Here is a 16078-nt window from a genome sequence, read left to right on the forward strand (position 1 = left end):
CAGAAAATAAGAATTAGAAAAAATAAAACAAAGAGCTGGTTCTCTGAGAAAATAAAATTGACAAACTCTCAGCTAGACTAACAAAGGGAAAAAGAGAGAAGATGCAAACACACAAAATAAGAAATGAGAAAGAGGATATCACCATTGACCCCACAGGAATAAGAGACTATCATAAGAGTATACTTTGCAAAAAATATATGCCAACAAGAAGGACAACTTAGAGGAAATGGACAAATTCCTAGAAACACATAAGCAGCCTACATTGACAAAAGGAGAAATTGATGATCTCAACAAACCAATCACAAGTAAAGAGAAACAGTCATTAAAAACCTCCCAACTAAGAAGAGCCCTGGGCCAAACAGGTTCACAGGTGAATTCTACCGAACATTCCAGAAAGAACTAACAACAATCTTGCTTAAACTCTTCCAAAAAATCAAAATAGAAGGAATATTGCCTAACTCAATCTATGATGCCAACATTACTTTAATACCAAAGCCAAATAAAGAACGCAAGAAAGGAAAATTACAGACCTGCTAAACCACTCGTAGATGACCTGCTCCTGGGTCCAGGTTTCATACGTTGCAGAGCAGCTGCCTCACTGTGATCTATTTAAAGTGAGCCCTCCACACAAGGGTTTGTAAAAAGAAACAAAAAAAAAAAAAAAAAAAAAAAAAACAAAGGAAAATTACAGACCAATCTTTCTAATGAATCCAGATGCTAAAATCCTCAACAAAATACTTGCTAAGGCATCAAATTATACACTGTGACCAAATGGGTTTCATCCCTGGTATGCAAGGATGGTTCAACATAAGAAAATCAATCAATGTAATACACCACATAAACAGATCAAAAGAAAAAAGTCACATGATTGTATCTATAGATGCAAAAAAAGCATTTGACAAAATACAGCACCTTTCTTGAAAAAAACACTGCAAAACAGAAATAGAAGGAAACTTTCTGAACATGAGCAAGGGTATATATGAAAAACCCACAGCTAACATTATATACAATGGTGAAATCCTAAAATCCTTCCCTCTAAGATCAGGAACGAGGCAAGGATGCCCACTATCACTGCTCCTATTTAACAGTGTGACAGAAGTACTTGTGCAAGCACTGAGGGAATAAACAGATATAAAAGACACCTAAAAGGGAAAAGAAGAAGTCAAAATTTCACTATTTGCAGACAACATGATCCTATACATAGAAAGCCCTAAGAAATCTACAACAAAGCTTCTAGAACATATAAATGTGTTCAGTAAAGTCACAGGTTGTAAGAACAATGCACAAAAATTTCTGTAAACCAATAATGAGCAATCTAAGGAAGGAATCAAGAAAAAAAATAGCATTTACAATAGTAAATTAAAAAATCAAATACCTAGGAATAAATTTAACAATGTAAAAGACATATACACAGAAAACTATACAACATTGTTAAAGGAAGTCAAAGAAGAATTAAATGGAAGAATATTCCCTGCTTATGGATAGGAAGACTAGATATCATTAAGATGTCTATCCTACTGAAATTGATCTACAGATTTAATGCAATCCCAATAAATTTCAACACAGCATTTTTTACTGAACTGGAAAAACTATGAAATTTATTTGGAAGGGAAAGAGGCCCCAAATAGCCACTAAGACATATTGAAAAAAGAAAAATGAAATTGGAGGAATCACACTACCTTTGGCCCAGTGGTTAGGGTGTCCATCTACCACATGGGAGGTCTGCGGTTCAAACCCTAGGCCTCCTTGACCTGTGTGGAGCTGGCCCATGCATAGTGCTGATGCGTGCAAGGAGTGCCGTGCCACACAGGGGTGTCCCCCACGTAGGGGAGCCCCACACGCAAGGAGTGCGCCCTGTAAGGAGAGCCGCCCAGTGCGAAAGAAAGTGCAGCCTGCCTAAGAATGGCGCCACACACATGGAGAACTGACACAACAAGATGACGCAACAAAAAGAGACACAGATTCCCGAGCCGCTGACAACAGAAGCGGGCAAAGAAGACAGCAAATAGACACAGAGAACAGACAACCGGGGTGGCGGGAGAGAAATAAATAAATCTTAAAAAAAGAAAAGGATGTACTACAAAGCTATAGTCAAAACGGCATGGTATTGGCACAAGGACAGACAACTGACCAATGGGACTAAATTGAGAGTTCGGATATAGGTCATCATATACACAGTCATCTGATATGTGACAAGGCCACAAAGCCCACTAAACTGGGAGAAAATGGCATCTTCAACAAATGGTGTTTGGAGAACTGGATATCCATATGCCAAAGAATGAAAGAGGATTACCATCTCACACCTTATGTAAAAATCAACTCAAGATGGATCAAAGATCTAAATATAAGAGCCAAGACCATAAAGACCTTGGAGGACAATGTAGGAAACCATCTACAGGACCTTGTAATAGGAAATGGCTTCATGAACTTCACATCCAAGCACAAGCAGGGGAAAAAAAATAGATAAATGGGACCTCTTCAGAATTAAAGCCTTTTGTACCTCAAAGGAGTTTATCAAGAAAGTGAAAACACAACCTACCCAATGGGAGAAAATATTTGGTAACCATATATCGGAAAGCTGCCTAATATCCAACAAATATAAAGAAATCCTATATCTCGAAAAAAAAAAGACAAACAACCCATTCAAAAAATGGGCAAGAGATTTGAACAAATGCTTCTCCAAAGAAAAAATACAAACGGCCAAAAAGCACATGAAAATATGCTCAACATCACTAGCTATTGGGGAAATGTAAATCAAAACGAGATACCATCTTACATCCATTAGACTGGTGGCTATTAAAAAAACAGAGGACTACAAGTGTTGGAGAGGACGCAGAGGAATGGGAACCCTCATAAACTGCTGGTGGGAATGGAGAAGAATCCAGCCATTCTGGAGGAGCTTAGCAGTTCCTAAAAAACTAGCTATAGATTTGCCATATGACCCAGCAATTCCACTGCTGGGTATATCCAGAAGAACTGAAAACAAGGACACGAACTGATATATGCACACCAATGTTCAAAGCAGCATTATTCACTATTGCCAAAAGCTGGAATCAACCTAAATGCCCATCAACAGATAAATGGATAAACAAAATATGGTATATATACACAAGGGAATACTACTCAGCTGTAAGAAGGAATACAATACTAACACATGGGATAACATGGATGAATCTTGAGGACCTTGTTGAGTGAAATAAGCCAGGCATTGAAGCACACATGACCCCTCTGATATGAATTAAGCAAATCAAGCTGTCTCAAAGAGCTAGAGATTGGAAGATCTGCTTACAGGAAATTGGGGGTGGGGGGTGGGGGCAGGGAAAAGAAAGGTGAGCTGATGCCTACATGGGTGAAATCTATGATAAAGTGGAGGTAAGTAGTTGTGCAGTGAAGGGATAAAACGGGGACATAGGGGTACTACTGGGTGGGGCTTTGCAGGCTTGAGGGGGGCTAGAGTTGGGAGGATGGGTCAAATGGTCCATGGAATGGGGCGAGGGTTTGGGGTGAGCGGATGAACAAGGGAGATTGTCAGATATGTGGATGAAACTATCATGTTGAGAAAACTCTTTAGAAAATATAACAAGGATTACTTGTTTAAGGTGTTTGATGGGGGCATCTGGCACAGGGTTCACCTGGGCCAGGCTTCTAGGGAGTGAGTGCTCATCATGTCATATTGTTTTATATCAGTGGGTGGAGACACATACAATGAGCAGGAAAGTGTTGTATCCCCATCCTTGGGTGGACTGATGTTCTCAGAGGAGAGGGTGTCTCTGGAGAGCATGGGTGGCTCCCAGTGGGGGAGGTCAGACTAGAGTGTCAAGCTCTCAGCATTGTTTTATCTATGAATCTTGTCCAAGCAGTAAAGCTTGGTTGTCACTGTGGGCCCTGAGGGGAGGAGGAGAAAGGAATAGAATAGATGGAAGTAGGGGTAACTGGGGGGCAATGGAAGTGTTCCACAAGATCATGAAACGATAGATATAAGCCATGCTAGATTTCACCAAAAATTTATTAAGTGTAGTCTAAAATGTAAACTATTATGTAACCAAAAATTTATAAAAGTGTGCAGCCTAAAATATAAACCATAATGTAAGCCATAATGGAACCACAGTGTTGGTAGCTATGTTTCAATATTTGTACATCAGCTGTAGCAAATATAACATCCACATGTAAAAAGATCATTGCTGGGGAAGTGGAAAAAGGGTTTGATGTTGTGTATATGGGAGTCCCCTATTTTGTATTTGTGACTTTACTGTGATCTAAAACTTTTTACAAGACAAAATTAAAAAAAAAAGAGGATGTAGACACTGAGGAAGGAATGGAGGAGATTGCCTTGCCACTGTACATGCAAGGCAACACCTATTACTGTGATGAAAAGCGTCAAAAACATTTTTTAATACCCCAATTTTTAACTTTAGTTTTTCTAAAATTATTATGTATTCTATTTCTAATCTGTAAACCTGTCAATACTATTTCATTTTCCTACTAATTTAATTTGGCAATATATTAGGCTTCATTTCTGAAGAAGTTTTGGATCACAGAGGGGTTCAACTATGGCATGGGAGGAGCCCTGGTGTGGGGTGTCATTAATGGGGGATGCATGGGTAGGAGGGAGTTCTCCAGGGCATGCATGTAGGGTATATAGATATGTTTGGATGTTTATTGAGTATTGTCATAGTGGATAGTTACACATGACAAATGAGGGAGTGCTGAGTTCCCATCCTGGGGAGCTCTGTCACATTCCCCAATGGAGCAGTAACAATCACCCAAACACAAATACAATTATCAGTGAAGAAGGATGGTCCAATGATGGGTCCTTGATACTCATGACTATGCTTATGAGCCTGTGTACTTGAAATTTCAACTAGGCCTAGAGCTGCAGGGTGCCTAAGAGTTACCCTGAGCGTCTCCATGTTGCTCAAATGTGGCCACTTTCTAAGCCAAACTCAGCGTGTAAATGAATTACCTTCCCCCCAGCGTGGGACATGACTCCTTGGAATTACTGGCGTGGAGGGATTACTACCATCACCAGATGGTGACTCAACTAGAAAAAGACCTTGAATAAATGGGGGAAATGGTAAAGACAAATGAGTTTATATGGCTAAGAGACTTCAAAATGAGCCGGGAGGTCTTCAGAGGGGTTGCACTTACGCACATCTTAGCAGGACACCAGAGAAAGCCAAAGTAGACACAACAACAGGTACTGGTGCTCCTGAGGGCTATGGAGACACACGTTTTACAGTCATAAAAGATGGTTCTCGAGTTCAGTGCCTTGCCAGTGGGCCCTACTTTGGAATTTGTGCTCCTGAATGTGATGGAGTTGGACTCAGATGTGACCTCTCTACACATGCCTCTTCTGAACTTTTTACTGAACCTGTGGTTGATACTGGTGTTTGTATATGCTCAGGAGACTTGAATCTCTGGACTGTCCATGCGCCTGCTGGGCCCTGAGCCTAAGCAGAGTTGCAACACCTACTCTCTGGTTCATTGGACTTACCCATTTGAGCTGACAGGGAGCTGAGAATGGTCAACCACCACACCAGAGAACCAAGAGTGTCTACAACTGCAAGCAGGAGAAGCACACCCATCAGCCATGTGGGATCTAACCCCCTCTGGATTTAGAGATGTTCGAGTGGACAAAGCCACCCCAGGGTCCAAAGGATGGAGAAATACACTGTGGATTGGAGTGGACTTGTTGGTATCCTACTATAGAACTGTTGTGACTCTAGCAATGGAAATAACTATCACTGATGTGGTCACAGTGGCCATAGGGGTTGCTGAGGGCAGGGAGAGAGAGGAAGAGGTATGATATGGGCATTTTCGGAGTTGTCCTGTAAGATATTGCAGGGACAGAAGGACATTATATCCTGCCATAATCCACTGGATGGACTGGGGGAGAATGTGAACTACAATGTAAACTATGGTCCATGCAGTGTGGCAGTGCTCCAGGGTGTATTCACCAAATACAATGAAAGGGCCTTACTGAGGAAAGGGTATGCTGATGTGGGAGGAGGGGGAAGTGGGGGCAGGGAGTGGGGTATATGGGAAGCTCCTACGTTTTTTAACATAAGGTTTTGTGTGATGTATCTATCTTAAAAAAAAAAGGACAATAAAAAAAATAAATGGAAAAAAAAAGTTTTTTCACAGAGGGATATGGTGCCTTGCATTTAGCTTTAGTTAACAAGAGCATGTTTATAATTGTCTAAGCGATGTTGCTAATAAACTTGATTAGGAAAAAAGAAGCTGTATGAAACATTTTATAATGTATGAAACATTTACGCACTGTTTGCTTTGAAAAAGTATAATTAATGAAGGGTAGTTGTGATTTTTACCATGTTCTCTCTATATATTTTGTATACTTATATTTCATTGACTTTAAGATGTCTTTTTAAGAAAGGTTTATTTTATTTATCCCTTCTCCCACCTTGTTGTTTTGCACTTGCTGTCTGCTCTCTGTATCTGTTCGTTGTGCGCTCATTGTCTTTTTTAGGAGGTACCAAGAACCAAACCCAGGACCTCCCCATGTGGGAGGGAGACGCCCAATGGCTTGAACCACCTCTGCTCCCATGATGCAATTTTTAACACATTAACATCTCTGAAATGTTGGTAAGTGTCATCATTAATGACTTATCATAAATTACACAGCAAAAGTTTGCCTTTTAGTGATAATCTAAAATAATGGTGTAGCTGTAATGACATCATAGATTTGATGGGTACTAAAAGAGGTAGTAGAGGGTGTTATAAAAGCAGTGACTATTTTTTTAAGGGGTTAAATCATGATCTGTTTTTCTTTGATCATGATTTTCTTACTTCCAACCCCAAATATGCACAACTAATCTTTAAAAAAAAATACTTAAGCTGGAACATTGGCCTTGCCTGGACCACTAACCGTAATTTTTGTATGTATGACCACAATTTTTTGTAGTGCACTCTAGTTGGTCTCAATATCCAAAGTTCATTCATTCTTCTCAATCTGTAGGAGTAAAACTGGATTACTTTTACCCAGAAGTTAACAATCTAAGTAAAGAAGTTCTGAGTCATAAGCAGTATAAATGAATTTTTCAATCTTTTTGAGGTATAATGGCACAATAGTTTAATACAACCACCAATCATCACAAAATAATTTTAATACTTTGTGCCTGAGCTAGCAGCATCTTGCACTGTGACATTCCTATACACACAGAAGCATTTTATCCAAGTACAAATGTTTGTTAAAAGAGTAAATTAAGCAATTGCCTATACAAAGGTAAATAGACACTGTTAAGTTATTTTTCTTCTTGAATCATTTTTGCTGCATAGTAAATTGCAATTACATGTCAGTATGTTACTGATCTATAGAATACACTTTGAACTGTGAGGTATGAAACTCTCTTTGAGAGGAAGCTAATATGTAAACCTGAATATTTTAAGTGGTTTTCTTTCTTTTTTTTTTCTTTTTAGCTGCCATGGATGGGTAAGACAAAAAAATCCAGCATTCAGAGAGCCTACAAACTTTTTTCTAATCAATAAAAAAAATAAAATCTTATATAGTAATTCTCAGATATTTCCTATCATTTCCTAATTTGAGCACTGTTGAATGTACAAATATAAAATAAATATTGAAGTGGAGCTAATTTCGTTATGGAATTATGCATAAACCAGTTAATAAAGAAAAAGTCTGCCAAGTAACTGCTCATTTACTTTACATCAAGTTGAGATCCTGGTATGTACATCCCAACTTTATAATTCAAGACTGCAGTAAAATACTTCTAATTTACTTGAATTACCATGGTAATAAGACAATTAGAAATCTTATATTTTCTTTAAAAGGACATGCTTAACATTTTTTGACATTACTTCTGAACTCAAATAAAGCACAGACACCCCACTCCAACTAATATTCAGTTCAAAACGTTAAGTGGTTCAAAGTTGGTATAGCAAAAGTTATCACTGCTTAACATTTCCAGCAGAATAGATACCAATAAATAAAGGTAACTGCCGTTTAAACATCTCATAGATAAGAAATTAACACAAACCAATGGACTGAAAGTAAAAGGTCAATTACTTTCAATGTGACTATTTTATGTGAATTATTACATACTTTCAAAAATACACTTTAATAATGTAGTTTTCCTATGTTTTGCAACAATTTCATTTTAAGTTATGTGCCCAGATTACATATTTAATTTTAAGGTTGGGTGCTCTGTCATACATACATTACTCAAATACTTTAGATAATGAATCATGATTGGTTAAATTTTTATCTTTGTAACTATCATAAAATATCAGTGCAAATAAAGAAATCACAAATATTGAACCAAAGTTAGAAGAGGATAAGCTACCAAGAGAACTAGCTGAATATTAGGTGGAAGCGGATACAAGAAAAAACAAACTTACAACATTCTTATTAAAGAAAAAATAAACTCCATGTTTTGTTCACATTATTATTATTGCACCCAAGATGATGGCAGTCCTTTTTCTAATGTCTATGAGAGACTGTCTTCATTATACAGTGCTGGGCAGGCACTTTAGTGACAGCATAAAAATTATCGTCGTTAGAAAAAGTGGAAAATTACCAGTTTTAAGTTAATATCAGTAACCAACTCTGTATATTTGGCCATGCTACTAGACAGAATGTGTGTATTTAAGAAGCTAATAAGAAAATTTTATTGCTTCATTTTTAAAACTTAATTTACAATTATGAATATTCTCTGTAGAATGAAACATCACAGATTATTAAATTGCAAGAGAATTCTTTGTTGACCTATCCAATAAGTGATATATATATATACAGAGCTTAACTGTTTATCTGGCACTTTGTTAACTGGAATCTCTGAACACCCAGTGCAAATCTTGACTCCACTAGACCACTACATCAAATGACCTAACCATACATCAGAATGCTTGACCACAATGGGATTAACACTAAACTGTTTTCAGGAGTAAAATGTGGAAAGGGAAAGGAAATCAGAACAGGAATATCACCTGGGTCAACAGGAATTAACTCTTACTATGCAAGATAAAATAGCTTTTACTGTATTGTTACATCATAGGAAAGCAAAGCAAGTAACATGGTGTAATAGGTTACTTTGCATAGTACCTCTTGGTACCATGGGAATGTATAGAAATCATTCCCATCAGTAAAGCACCTCAAGAGAGGACTGAAAAAAGTGAAATACAAAGCAGTTTTGTTTGTGCTACCCTAAAGACGTCAACTATAAAAAGTTAAGAACACTCCTCTCCTCCCTCACACATCACATACTTAAAATAGCAAATGTTTTTCTTAGAACAATTTTTATACATATAAATAAAAATATGGAGAAACAAGGATCCACAAAGTGACTTTGCTAATGCAAATTATGGGGGAAATTCGGATTAACTCAATTTAAAGAACTTCAATAAGGACTCCTACAAATCACTTCACCCAGTAAATGCATCTTCAGAGAAAAGCTTCTGTCTAGGCCACAACAATCTCACAGAATCATTAAGACAACATAAAATGAACAGGAGTAAATATTACATATTCCAAATAATTTACTGAGGCCTCTTCAAACCTTAATATTTTCTTTTAAACTAACTTACAGTTTAAAACACAATGAAATTATAGAAAAACAAGTCTTATTTTTCCACTGTTCTGTATACTAATTTGGAGGTCATAAGGATTTATCTTCTTATTCCTTAAATGATGCAAGGCACTTTTCTTTTTGGGTTTTATTTAGGAAAAAAAATCAATAATGCTATATTAGTATATTATATTCTATTCAGAACCATTCTGAACCAAGTAAAAACAAAAATGAAACAGGTTCTCAAAAGAACAGATAAAAATAAAAAGTAATGCAAAAAGAAAAGTCACTTGAAACTTCTATTTTTTTTTGGTGGGGGGAGATAATCTGGTAACATTCAGTAAAACACCTTCCTTTGTTTATTTAAAAAAACTTTTAATAGAATAAAGAAATTAGGAAGGTAAAAGGAAAAGGAAGCATTAACTGGATCATGTTGTAAGGTAAGATGGCTAATGACATGATTTAAAGAATATTAGTGAAGGATCAAGAAGACCTTAGAAAAATAAAAGGACATTTAAGGTACTGAGTTATACCAAAAAAGAGAAATGTGGCAGATTTCTGCATTTTTTTAATGTTTCTGTAAGAGGCTCCATCATAAAACTGAACTGTAAAGTTATTTTTAAAATGCAATATACATAACACAAAATGAGTTTTTAGCAAATTTCAGTAAATTGTTATAAATTACCCAGATTTTATAAACAAATCCCCCCTAACTTGCATTTTGTTTAAAGTAATAACTTTGTATCATACAAATAAATTTCAAGTATGAAAAGTGCATTATTGCAATAATACCTCTTTGCAAATCCAAAATTCTTGGTTTATAATAAAACTGTCAAGTGTAAAAGAAACAAAAAAAAGCAAAACCACCAGTGCCATCTATTGCAGAAGTCCAACATCTTCTTAAAATGTTGCTCAACAAGTTGAAAAAACATGTTTAGAAGCAACATATAATTGAAAAGAAACTACTTGTGTTTTTACCATTTTAGATTATTCTCTTGTATTTTCTCCATTCCAATAGAAATTCACATCTTCTATAATGTTGCTCGAGTCAGCCATTCTGTGCAGTTGCCACTTGCATGTTTCCAAAATCATCATCTTCTTCATGTGTTCTCTTCAAACTGCCTAAAAGTTATCATATCATAACATAAAATGGGAACTTAAATGTGTTAAAACATCACAGCTAATAAAATACTGATTTTCATGAAGTGTTACCATGCATACACACACTATGGAAATTCCATGACTGAATTTTTAGAAAACTTTAGTAAATTCTTTTGTTATAAAATACCTAAATAACTTTATACCTTCATGACAGGGTACATTTTTATTGCTGAGAATAAACCTATTTTAAGTATTGCATATATTAATTTTTTTATAGTAACAGTTTGAAAACAGAATTTTTTAAAAAAGATGATACATAAATGTTTGGTTACCAAGTTCATGTTTTTTAGGCATGAACATGACTTAGGAAATAAAATTTAAGCAATTAATTTTATAGTTGTAGGATTTTATGGGCATTCTAAATGACTAGGAGTTGGAAGAGGAGAGAGTTGGAAGAAGAGAACTATATAAAAGGAAATACAGAAAAACAGAAATAGAAAGATATGGGAGACATTAATTCCTACCCAGAGTACCCTACATGTTCTTCTGTAGGAATGAAGTCAACAGGGAAAATATTATTAGAACTATTTTTCATGAAAATAGGCCTGGATACAATGCACAGAATTGACTGAATAACAAGAGTTTAGGTAAAAGGCCAATATAAACCTGAAATAGACTGACATTCAGGTTAATAGAAACAAAATTATATATTAAGGGAAATTTTTTTTTAAGTAATGAGGAAACAGTTCCTATAGGATTTGGAAAGTGAATAGACAGAGGTATCAAAGGAAAGAAAGAGTTAATGATAACTAGAGAAGTTGGGCCTTAAGGATGGATATGCAGCATTATCACCACAGGCTACATTTGCAGGTCAGATCAACTGCTCTCAATTTCCAGCTCCAACACTATAAGCTAGGCAACTGTTCTTCCTACTCATGAGGCTGTCTGGTTGAAATAAGACTGAAATGAAATGTGGGGGAGAAAGGTCATGAGTAAATGAATGCCATGAGTGTTCTAGCAGTGTAAAAAGAAAGGGAATAAACAAAGACAGAAAGGTGTTGGAGAAGGAAGGTAGAAATTAAAAGGTTTTGAGAGCACGCTTGGATCACTAACTTTGAAAAGGTGGAGGGTGCTAATGAAATAGGAAGGGATAAAGGATTGGAATTTTGACAGCAAAATAAAAACTGAGGTAGGTCAGGGTAATCACCCTACTTAATTTTAAACATGATTTTATTTATTAACCCTCCTTTTTAAAAAATATCACTTAAGTTTGTTAGGACCCTTTCTCCAGACTTATTATATTCATCTTTGTAACACAGTTACACTGCTTAAGAGAATCCAACTAGAAGAAATTTGGTCTTCCAAGCTGCATATTATAATGAACAAGCCACAGTGGGTACACACAGTAGAAACTCAATATAAGAAATATTTAGGGAAGCGGACTTAGCCCAGTGGTTAGGACGTCTGTCTACCACATGGGAGGTCCGCGGTTCAAACCCCGGGCCACCCTGACCCATGTGGAGCTGGCCCATGCGCAGTGCTGATAACGCGCAAGGAGTGCCATGCCACGCAGGGGTGTCCCCTGCATAGGGGAGCCCCATGCACAAGGAGTGCACCCCGTAAGAAGAGTCGCCCAGCGTGAAAAGAAAGTGCAGCCTGCCCAGGAATGGCGCTGCCCACACTTCCCGTGCTGCTGACGACAACAGAAGCGGACAAAGAAGAAGGCACAGCAAATAGACACAGAGAACAGACAACCGGGGTGGGGAGTGGGGAGAGAAATAAATCTTTAAAAAAAAAAAGAAATATTTATTCACTACAAAATTAGTTCTGTTGAAATTGTTTTAATTGAAGTTCACCCCAAATTTTCTAAATAATTAATTTTAAATTGTTCAATATAATTTGTAGCAAACAAAAGATGCTTCTTTTCCCACATTTCATGCCATCATCTTTCTCCCCCAACTTTCTCCAAAAAGTAAAAAATCCTTACCTGTGGTACCAGAATGGACAGATAATGATCTTTCTATCTGAACTGGTGACATCATTTGTATTGTTAATTTTGCTAGGTAGATGGCTTCATATTCCTACAAAATATTTTAATTAACTTCCAATACACATTTAAATTTTTGGAGATCCAAAGCAGCGATTAGTTTGTGTAACACTGATATTCTTAGTTTACACTGAAAAATACTTTGCCATATTGTCTCATTATTTCACAAGTACGGAAGGCTATAAATAAAATTAGACCAATACCTTGCACTAGGGTATCACTCACTGAAATGCCAAGTTAGTTATGTGTTCTCTGGCCCTGGTGAGTTAGCTATATGATCTTTTATTGCATGTGCGAACACAACCAATACAACAACAAAAAAACCTTAACTGGCAATGATTATAAGAGTAAAATGAGATTACACTTCATTAAGAATAAAATGAAGGTGGCAAATCAAAGGATTAAACCAAGAAGCCTTTGTGTAGCATGGCAGAGTTAGTAAGTATGAGTAGACTATGGGAGGAAGCAGGGTGTAGTAAGGAAAATATGAAGACTCATATATCTGTTACTTTTGCAAGAAGTGGGCTATAAATACAATAAGGTTTAGAAATGGTTTTATGTACCCAAGCATCTCTTGATCCTAGTCAGCTGAAAATAAAGGCTAAACTAGTAATTCTCAACACTGGATATAATTAAGAATTACCTGAGGAGATTTTAAAAATATATTTAATCCCCTATATTTTTAATGTAACATTTAAATAAGCGAAAGCTTCTTTCGAAAGGAAAAAAAACATACGTGTGTGTGTGTGTGTGTGTGTGTATATATATATATATTTGCCCAAATACCACCACCCAGTGATTCGGATTCAATTGGTATGGATGAGGTCCTCACAGATGCTTCTAAGGTCCACCCATTGTTTAGTAACCTAAATAAAATAAATCTGTGACATATGAGGATTTGTTTCCTACTACTTAAGTTGAGTCATACACCAGGGAAAAGTGGTGGTGAGAAGTCTTTCAAGACAGCTAGGAAAACTGAAGCCATTTTTTTGCCTAAGAAATAAGATGCCAATTTAAAGATGAACAATTATCAAAAAGGAACCAGCATAGATCTTATGGAAAGATGTTGGAAGAAAAAAAAAGGAAAACAATATTATAATACAAAGGCATATAAAGAATACACCATGAAAATTACATGGAGAAGCAGGTGAAAATGACAATTCTCCACTAAAAGCAGAGGAGATAAAAGGACTCATGGAAGAAAAAATAAATTAATGAAAAAAACAAGAGAAGGATCATGGAAGAAATGTGAAAATAGAAGAAGATGACATATTAACTATCAGAGCTCAACAAAGAAATGGAGGAGAGAAAAAGAAAAAATAAACACAGTTAAGAGTCAACCAAGAGGTGAAGAGACTACTATGCAATTCACAGGGCAAGATCAATATATCCCCTTTCTCCTGGATTGTTCCAATCAGCATACAAATGTTATACTTTCCATCTTAAGAAAACAAACCAAAAAACCTTTCTTAATCCTATTTCTCCCCCAGGCTACTGTTTCACTTCTGTTTTCGCCTTAAATGCAAAATGCCTAGTATTATCTATTCTACCTGCTCAAATTCCTCTCTTCCCATTTTCCCTTGAACTCTACAATTTTGCTTATCCTCCTCCTCTCCATCAAGGAAACCAAAGACCTCATGTCCTTAATCTAAGGCCAATTCTCAGTACTTATTTTATTTAACCTATTATCAGACTTCAATACAATGGATAGCTCTCTCCAAGTATTTTCTTCCTGAATTCCTGTCAAAGGGTCTTAATTTGGAATATATGCTAACCAATGTAAAGAGTTAGACTCATTTAAAATTTCCCTGCACATGGCTCTTCTGCCCCTTTTATTTGAACCTATAATTAGCATCATACTTGTTAAATATATGTCCCAGAGACTTAAATCTTTGTTCTGTTCATTTGTTGGTTAGGCCATGAATCTCAGAAGAGTTGCAGTTTACTGGACTCACCGAAGACCAGTAACAAAAGGATGATGATGGACAAGGCCCATCCCAGGCCTTCCCCAATCAGGGTAAGTTTTAATCCTATCACTAGAGTCCTTACTGCAAAATTAAAACAGAAAAATCAATAGCCTTCTAATATAAAAATACCCAATTAGAAAACATAGAGGAAGAAAAATACACCTCATTTATAATAGGAACAAAAGAAAAAATGGCTAGGAATATATTTCATATGAAATGCATATGTTCCACACAAAGAAAACATGAAAATGATAAAGGACACAACAGTTGACTTAAGTAAATGGAACCTATTCTTAAATAGGAAGACTCAAAATTTAAACATGTCAATTTTTTCTGAGGTAGGAATGTAAAGATATATTATTAAAATGTCGGTAGGACTCCAGTAAGACCAAAAAACAAACATAAGAACTTTCCAGGAAAACTCTAGAAAAGAATATCAATGAGGGGGATCTTAAGCCATACCATAAATTGTTTCTACATCAGAATTTGGTATATAATAAAAGTGGCATTTCAAATCAGTGGGGCAAAGAAAGATTCCTTTAACACACAAAGCACTCTTAGAAATCAGTGAGAAAAGGGCAACAACGTGATAGAAAAATGGACAAAAAATACCAACAATCAGTTCTTAGAAAAATACAAATGATTCAGGGAACTGCTGTGGCTCAAGCAGTTGAGCGCTTGCTTCCCACATGGGAGGTCCCAGGTTTGGTTCCTGGTGCCTTATAAAAAAAAAACAAGCAAAAAACAAGTAAACAAAGGGAAAAAACAACTCAGGGGAGCCAATGTAGCTCTGTGGTTGGGCACTGCCTTCTGACATACAAGTTCCCAGGTTCAATCCCTGGGCCCAATACCTCAAAATCAAAAACAAAAACAAAAAACAAAACAAATGATTCAGACACGGGAAAAGAGGTCCAATCTCAAATAAAAGATGGCAGATTGTCCTCTGACCCTGCATTTTTACTTCCATAAATTATCTTACAGGTATAGTTACCCATGTACAAAAGATGTACATACCAGGATATTCTGTGCAATTTTATTTGTAATCAGGAAAGACTAGAAACAACCTAAATGTCTATCAATAAGGGACTGGCCATATTTAAAAGAGACAGAGCTATGCATGATGTTATAGAAAGATCTTCAAGACATACAACTGAGACTTCATTTCTATTGGTGTATTTAGACACAGCTGAATTTTAATTTTTTAAACCGTGAATGTATTACTACTCTTTTAAATATAATAATTAGTTTAAAAAGAATGTTTTCACACCACACAGTAAAAGCCAAAGAAATTTACAAATCAAAGTTAGTTGGTTTTGTATTCTACAAAATTATTTCAAAGAAGGAATAAAACAAAACTTTTAGGCTGAAGACAGATACCATTGTGTTTCATTTTTTAATGAAATAAAAATGTCCTCTATTTTAAA

At 36.1% G+C, this 16078-nt stretch overlaps 1 protein-coding gene across 1 annotated transcript in view; it reads right to left on the reverse strand.

The window, feature by feature from the left end:
• Positions 1-7064: 7064 nt before the first annotated feature.
• STYX (serine/threonine/tyrosine interacting protein) overlaps positions 7065-16078 on the reverse strand; it is a 29951-nt gene continuing 20937 nt past the window's right edge. Inside the window, exons 10-11 of the mRNA XM_004449342.3 lie at positions 12628-12721; positions 7065-10661 (exon numbers count right to left, since the gene is read on the reverse strand). Of these exons, the coding sequence (XP_004449399.1) occupies positions 10588-10661; positions 12628-12721 (168 nt within the window). The 3' untranslated portion in view covers positions 7065-10587. The remainder of the gene's footprint in view (positions 10662-12627; positions 12722-16078) is intronic.

The sequence above is a fragment of the Dasypus novemcinctus genome, chromosome 3, assembly GCF_030445035.2.
Source record: "Dasypus novemcinctus isolate mDasNov1 chromosome 3, mDasNov1.1.hap2, whole genome shotgun sequence".
NCBI lineage: Eukaryota > Metazoa > Chordata > Mammalia > Cingulata > Dasypodidae > Dasypus > Dasypus novemcinctus.